The following is an 8,354-nucleotide window of genomic DNA, read 5'->3' on the forward strand; positions in this document are numbered from 1 at the left end:
GGTTGCTTTCCAGACGTCAAAAGGCTCTCTTTCGTTGTTGTTTATTTCCTTTGCATTCCCCCTCCCTTCATCTTTAACCTATGAGATGAATAGGAAAAATAATATTCTGTCCAGACAGAGAAATAATTGACCTTTCAATTTATGTTTCTTTTATAACATTACTTCATTTTCTATACGCCTTGTATTAATTTCTTTCATGCACATTCGGCTTCACCACAGAAGAAGGGTGAACCCGTGTATCGTTCTGCTCCGTATGATTTATGATTATGGGAATGACAATATATATACACATACACAATGCATGCAATGGTGAATGACTTCATAAAAAAAAAAGATAAATTTCATTAAGCGTGAAATGTTTGTACCTCAATGGTGAATGACTGACTGCATAAAAAAAAAAGATAAATTTCATTAAGCGTGAAATGTTTGTAACTACAGATACAAAATCCACAATATACTAATTTCTCAAATTCACATTTATCTTTTTTACTACGATAATTTAGTGTTTTTTGGGTCGAAACCACATAAATACTTTTACTACGCATTATCCCAATATAAAGCAATTGTAAAGCACGTTAACGGTCTTGAATCGCTGAAGGTGAATCTCAATAGCAACGGCAAGCATCCAATAGTCCTTAATAAACTGCAGGAGAACAAAATGTATCATTTCTATCAACCTTCATCTCAATTTCATGGCAACGTGCTCAAAACCGATATACCCGTTACTAGAATCATGCATCAAATTTTTTCAATCCAAACTACACTTAAACCCATTATGATCATATTATTCATCAGAATATTCACTTAACCTCAACATTCACTTTAAACAGCATAAATGTAGATTAAACGTTAAATGAGGCCTTCAAACAAAGCAGTAAAAATCTAATAGATGAGAGTAACCACGTACACTCACAGGTTTAAAATTATGCCCCTATCATATTTCCGTACGTATATCACATGATGGCCAAACACATTTAACATTTCATCAAGGTTGCAGTCTTGGAGCAAGAACAATATACATTTAAGTTTCAAAGCAGCTAAAACATCCAACTTCTTCGTTTTACACAAACTATAGCATGTTGCTAGGAATCATCTTCTTGATTCGTTAATTAATGCATGAATACTTCAAATTGATAATTTCATGAACTGTACAAAAAACAACTTAGACCTATATATGGCTCCAAGAGGTCTGTCCAACAAGAAGCAATACTAAGTAACCTGCAAGAATATAACAGTAGTAATGGCAAGAGGAAAATAAAATCACGAATTATTTGGCATGAGAAAGATATACGGAAATTGAGAAATAGATGCGAAAGAAACAAGAAACACAGATAAATTGTTTCTTCTTACCTCTCTGGCGCCTATCTACACTCTCTCATGCTTCAGTTTTCAGTCAATATTGCGAGGATAGTTTAGCGAAACAAGACTCTCCACGTAGAAACCCGCATCACTTACTTTAGGGAAATCATAAATGTTTATGCAATGCGAGCTTCCATCACTAAAGTTGTACATAACCAGCAGCTTCTTGTGCTGGCAAATCAACAGAACATAATCTTTCTTCCAGCAACCTGCATGTACTAACTGTTGGTATTTGACAGTTTACTAACTCAATACCAAAATATGTGGGTGATAAGTTTACAAACTCTATCACACCTCTTTCACTTTGCACTCTCAAATAAAATTGGACAAAGAAATAGAGAAAGGAGGGAAGCAACAAGCTTTGATAAAACACTTGGACTTTGATATATGAAAAGAGAGTTTACAAACTCTATAGCTTACAAGCTTAAAATGAGAATGAGAAATGGGATTTTGATGGGATGATTTACAATGCTTGAGAACTTGGGTATTTATAGCAAACCAAATGATTAAACTAAGATTATTTATTACCACACAAAACACATTAATTGCACCTAATAATTTTTATTCAACCATACCTAACATTGCCTAACTTTCAATGCCTAACTTTGACATTGATTTTCAACAATAGCAACTTGTTTTGATTTGAATTTCCAACACACCTCCTCAAATCAAAACGCCTTCATTCCTAGCATTTCACGCAGTAGCCGGAATGTTTCAATTGGCAATGGCTTTGTGAAGATGTCTGCCACTTGTTCCTTGGTGTGACAGTAGACAAGTTCAATTGTCTTTTGCTTCACATGGTCCCTTAGAAAATGGAACCTGGTATCAATGTGCTTGCTCCTTCCATGTTGAACAGGATTTTTTGCAAGTTTGATTGCAGACACGTTATCTACGTGAATCACAGTCGATTCCACTTGTGGATGACACACTGACTTCAACAGATTTCTTAACCAAATTGCCTCACACACGGTTGAGGCTACAGCAACATACTCGGCTTCACATGATGACAAAGCAACAATTGATTGCTTCTTTGAAGTCCATGAGAAAGCTGTTGATCCTAGAAAAAACACATAGCCAGTTGTGCTTTTCCTTTCATCTTGGTCACCTCCCCAATCACTATCTGAATAACCAAATAATTTTGCATCTTCACCAAAATTATAAAATAGACCATAGTTTAGAGTACCTCTTATGTACCTCAAAATTCTCTTGGCGGCCAGCCAATGAGACTCCCTTGGTGTTTCCATGTATCGACTCACGAGTCCAACACTATAAACTATATCAGGTCTTGTGATTGTAAGGTACCTTAGGCTTCCAACGAGGCTTTTGTACACTGTTGAGTTTACAAACTCACTCTCTCCTCCTTTGGACAGCTTCAATCCAGTTGCGACTGGGGTATTGACAGTGTTGCACTTGTCCATATTGAACTTCTTCAATATGTCTCTCATGTACCTTTGTTGAGAGATGTAGATACCATCACTTTCTTGCTTCACTTCTATGCCAAGAAAGTATGACATTAATCCATTGTCAGTCATCTCGAATTCACTGAACATGGATTGCTTGAACTCATGGAACATTGCCTCATTGTTTCCTGTAAACAATAAATCATCTACATAGAGACAAATAATTAAGAACTCCCCTTTTTCACCATTCTTCATGTAAACTGAATGCTCGTATGGACATTTCTGAAATCCATTTTGGTGAAGGTAGTTGTCGATCCTTGAGTTCCAAGCTCGTGGTGCTTGCTTGAGGCCGTACAAAGCCTTCTTCAAACGATACACCTTATCTTCTTCTCCTTGTACTTGGAAGCCTTCCGGTTGTTCCACGTACACTTCTTCCTCAAGTACTCCATTAAGGAAGGCTGACTTGACATCTAGTTGATAAATTTTCCATTTATGATGTGCGGCAAGAGAGATTAGCAATCTTACCGTGTCAAGTCTCGCAACTGGAGCATAGACTTCATCATAGTCCACTCCATACTTCTGTTTGTAGCCCTTTGCTACAAGCCTTGATTTGTATCGATCCACACTCCCATCTGCAGTGCGTTTGATCTTGTAAACCCACTTGACACCAATAGCCTTCTGATTTAGTGGGAGCTTTGTCAGCTCCCAAGTGTCATTCTTCTCGATGGCATGGATCTCTTCTTCCATGGCTTTCTTCCAACAATCTTCTTCCACAGCTTCATTGAATGAGAAAGGCTCGTGGTCTGCATACACGCAGAAAAGGTTGGTTTCTTCTTCTTCTTCTTGTCCATAAATCTCTGTGAGATTCCTTAACCTCACTGGAGTTGAGGAGCTGCTTTCCTCACTAGATGTAGGACCACTCCTTGCAATTCTGTGCACTGGAGTTGTTGTGATTGTTTGAGCAGGTTGTTGCTCAATCGGTGGTACAACTTCTGGTTCTTCAAAATCAGTGGAGACGATCTTCTCTTTACTGACTTCTTTGTTGTTCCACGTCCATGTCTCTTCCTCACTGAAGATGACATCTCTACTAACCACTAGTTTGCCAGTTAGTGGGTTGTAGAGCTTGTATGCCTTGGACTCTTCACTATAGCCCACAAACACACATTTCTCACCTCTATCATCAAGTTTCCTCCTCTTGGCTTCTGGAACTTGAGCATATGCAACACACCCAAAAATTCTTAGATGTGTAACATTCGGCTTGTATCCACTCCAAGCCTCTTGTGGTGTCATCCTCTTGACACTCTTTGTTGGACATCGATTCAACAAATAAATCGAACAAGCTACAGCTTCTGCCCATAACTCTTTTGGCAAATTCTTCTCCTTAAGCATGGACCTTGTCATGTCAAGGATGGTTCGATTCTTTCTTTCGGCTATCCCATTTTGCTGTGGGGTGTAGGCAGCAGTAAGTTGATGCCTAATTCCTTGCTCCTTGCAGTATGCTTGGAAAGCATTGGAGGTGTACTCTCCACCTCTATCTGATCTCACAGCCACAAGCTTGTGGTTACTTTCTGCCTCTGTGAGTGCCTTGAACTCCTTGAAAATTTTTAGGGTAGCTGACTTCTCCTTGAGAAAATAGACCCAAGTCTTTCTACTGAAATCATCAATGAAGGTAATAAAATACCTATTTCCTCCATAAGACATGGGATCCAATGGACCACATATATCTGTGTGCACCAACTGCAGTGGTGCCTTTGCTCTCCATGTATCACCAACAGGGAACGATAGTCGTGCTTGCTTGCCAAGCACACAACCTTCACATACTTGGCGTGTGGCTTCAATCTGGGGTAGACCACGAACCATTCCTCCACTTGACAGCAACTTTAGGCCATTGAAATTAAGATGGCCAAATCGAAGATGCCATTTCCATGACTCATCTTCCATTACACCGATGTTGCAGCTTCCAATCTTTGTGTTCAAATTCAACGGAAACATCCGGTTCTTTGACATTCGAACACGTGCAATAAGCTTTCTCCTTGCATTCCTGAGAGTGAGAAGCATGTTCTCCATATGTATAATGTACCCTTTCTGGAGCAGTTGACCAATGCTCAGAATGTTGCTCTTCATACCTGGTATGTAGTAGGTATCGGAGATGTATTCTTCTCTTCCATCCTTCTGGATGATCTTGATCTTCCCTTTGCCTTCAACTGGCAACTTTGAGGAGTCACCAAGGCTTACAGATCCATAGGCCCCTTCTTTGAGTTCGGCAAAAAACTCCTTCTTTCCACACATGTGATTGCTTGCACCAGAGTCCAAATACCAAACATCTTGTTGGCTACTGGAATCATGGTGTGCTAGTAAGACTGTAAGTTCTTCATCGGTATTTCCACTTGATTCTGCCATGTTGACATGCTCACCATTTTTATGTGAACATTCATTGGCATAATGTCCATATTGCTTACAGTTGTGACACTGGATATGCGCCTTTCCTCGAGTAGATCTCCACTCCTGAGACTGACCTTGATTTTGTGCATAGCCTCGACCTCTTCCTCGGGCTCGTCCTCGGCTACGGTTGGATGGGCTCCCACGACGTGAGTTCCACTGCCCACGACCTTTATTTGGTTTGTCAATATTCAACTTTGACTCCAAAGCTTGCTCTAGCGTTGTGGGGCTTGCATTCTTCTGAATGCGTTGCTCGTGAACTAGGAGGGATCCTAGTAGCTCTTCTGCGCTCATCACCTCCAAATCCTTGGATTCCTCAATGGCAGTCACCACATGCTCAAACTTAGATGTGAGTGACCGGAGTATCTTCTCCACAACTCGTACTTCATCGAGTCTCTCGCCATTTCTCCTCATCTGATTTACTATCACAATGAGCCTTGAGTGATAGTCGGAGATGCTCTCCCCTTCATTCATATGAGCAGTTTCAAAATCTGCTCGAAGTGATTGTAACCTCACTTTCTTGACTCGATCTACTCCTTTGTAGATTGTACTGAGTGTATCCCATACTTGTTTGCTCGTTGTTGCTTCTGCAACCTTCTCGAACGTTGAATCTTCCAAACCCTGGTATAGAAGATACAGCGCCTTTTGGTCCTTCTTTCGTAAGTCCTTGAGAGTGTTCCTTTGATCCGCAGTAGATACGGCTTCTTGCTCGGCAGTGGGTACAACATACCCACTACTGACAACTTCCCATAGCTCCTGTGATCCAAACAATGCTTTGAATTGGATGCACCATCTTTCATAATTTTCTTTCTTCAATGTGGGAACTTGGAGTTGCACTAAGTTGGACGCCATAACTGCTGCACCTGCCAGAATGGTATTCTGGCTCTGATACCAATTGTTGGTATTTGACAGTTTACTAACTCAATACCAAAATATGTGGGTGATAAGTTTACAAACTCTATCACACCTCTTTCACTTTGCACTCTCAAATAAAATTGGACAAAGAAATAGAGAAAGGAGGGAAGCAACAAGCTTTGATAAAACACTTGGACTTTGATATATGAAAAGAGAGTTTACAAACTCTATAGCTTACAAGCTTAAAATGAGAATGAGAAATGGGATTTTGATGGGATGATTTACAATGCTTGAGAACTTGGGTATTTATAGCAAACCAAATGATTAAACTAAGATTATTTATTACCACACAAAACACATTAATTGCACCTAATAATTTTTATTCAACCATACCTAACATTGCCTAACTTTCAATGCCTAACTTTGATATTGATTTTCAACAATAGCAACTTGTTTTGATTTGAATTTCCAACACTAACGAGAATGGGATGAAACAAGAGAACCTTTTTTCAGTCCAAGACTCCCTGACTCCATATTCCTTCATAACCCAAAAGTCAGTATATTGTTCATCTACATGAGAAGAAACCCAATCTGCTATGCACAGAAATTCCCCGAAGACACCCAGTTTATAGTGTAGTGGCTTATAAGAAGTAAATGGTACTGGAATTTCTCGAACCTCCTCCTCTGCTAAAAGGAAAGATATAATCACCCACGAGTCACCTTGGGCTATCTTCACCAACCAATGCACGCCTCCATTCAGCATGAAGCCAATAAAACAGAACATAGCTTTGTAGGGAAACCGCCTTTCAATCACTCGCCAAAAACCGGTTTTCAATGAATAGACAGCAAACTCGATCTCATCTTTCACGGACCACCCATTTACCACTTTGTAATCATCACTGGCATGATCAAAACCGAACCCGAAAAGACTTAGTGTGTTAAAAGATGGTGGCTTGGGCAGTTTCTTATATTCCCTTATTGCTGGGTTGACCAGATATAACTCTTGTCCATTTAACTTGAACAACACTAACCCATTGCAGTAAGAAATCAAGACCCAGAAATTCGGCAACGGCAACCCATCAGGACTGGACTGTTCAGGATGAACATAGTCCAGATTACTAACCACAACACTTTTACCGATATTCTCAGTAATACTTTCTCCATCATCCAGAAATCGACTGTCTTGATTGAGAAGTTCATCAAGGTTACAAGAGTAAATGGAATGACGTTTTTCATTAGTAAATACAAGTCTCCGTCTTTGGAACAAAATGTGCTTATTGTCAATTGTTCTGTTAAGCTGGATTTTAGCAAAGTTGGGATCGGAGATGAAGGAACGACATGGCTTAGATACACACCTGAATCGGCCTAATGATTTTGTTGGCAGCCATGAAAAAATCTCGCGTATCATCTCCCATGGAAGGTTAGGGTTCTCTTCCTTCATCATTCGCTCCGCGGTTTTCTTTGAGCTACAAAAGATGGTTTTTTGGTGAGTTACTAACTTCGGAATTCTTTCTTTGAAAATAAGAATATGAAGATGAAGTGAAGATGAGAACAAGAGCAATATATAAAGGAGAACAAGGGATTTGGCCGTAAGATACAGATGAAATAGCTAATTAAATATTAATGGAAGGCCGGCACTACAAAGCAAAGTAGACGTTGTCTCAAGGCAAACCAACTATAAGAACAAACCAACTGAAAGAAGACAAGAAACTGTCATAGTTCTGGTCAAACATTTGGGCACAAGTAATGAAATTGAAGTGGGCTGTAAAATTTATTTGCTGGTTTTAAAAGAAGAGTAATGCTAGAAGAGTACATTTCGGACCACATTTGCGTATTAAATGATGCATATAATCAATATTGAAATAAATTTAGTAATATGGTACACCGTTACAACCCATACCTTAAAATAGTATAATTTATTCTCGTGACATGGGAAATGACTATTTTACCCTCGAGTGGGTGACTAAATTAATTTATCTAGACTCAACTCAAGAATTATATCCTTGCACTTTCTTAAGGTTCATAAACTTTATTTTCGTATGTAAGTTTTGCCTCGAAATCGAATTATGAAACGAGACCCGAGGGTCTATTTGTAATTAAATTTAATTGGAGGACAAAACCGTAATTTCACTCAAAACAATTTTAAGTAGGGTTATACACACTCTCGATCTCGAGAGATTTTTCAGTGTGACCGTCACACGAGATGGTACACCACATGTCTTTATATAAATGGTGAGTTATGTGTGTTAAAAGGTTAATAACTTAAAAATTAAAAATTTCCACCACTTGCATAAAAACACA

General features: G+C 39.1%; 1 protein-coding gene across 1 annotated transcript; it reads right to left on the reverse strand.

Moving 5' to 3' along the window:
* Positions 1-5,728: 5,728 nt before the first annotated feature.
* Positions 5,729-7,494, reverse strand: LOC103948092 (F-box/kelch-repeat protein At3g06240-like). Its single transcript, XM_048564189.1, has 2 exons — positions 6,557-7,494; positions 5,729-5,792 (listed from the first exon to the last, which is right to left on the reverse strand). Exons 1-2 carry the CDS (start codon positions 7,492-7,494, stop codon positions 5,729-5,731), a joined length of 1,002 nt encoding a protein of 333 aa, XP_048420146.1.
* Between the last annotated feature and the right edge of the window lie 860 nt (positions 7,495-8,354).

The sequence above is a fragment of a genome, unplaced genomic scaffold, assembly GCF_019419815.1.
Source record: "Pyrus x bretschneideri cultivar Hongxiangsu unplaced genomic scaffold, Pyrus_bretschneideri_v1 Contig38, whole genome shotgun sequence".
NCBI classification, from domain to species: Eukaryota; Viridiplantae; Streptophyta; class Magnoliopsida; order Rosales; family Rosaceae; genus Pyrus; species Pyrus x bretschneideri.

Bases quoted from the DNA above. Each gene is read 5' to 3' on its own strand.
- LOC103948092 (XM_048564189.1), bottom strand. From the start codon at position 7,494: ATGAAGGAAGAGAACCCTAACCTTCCATGGGAGATGATACGCGAGATT. The intron at 5,793-6,556 runs GTTCTCTTGTTT...ACGTTCGAGAAG, and splicing joins GAGTCTTGGACTGAAAAAAG to GTTGCAGAAGCAACAACGAG.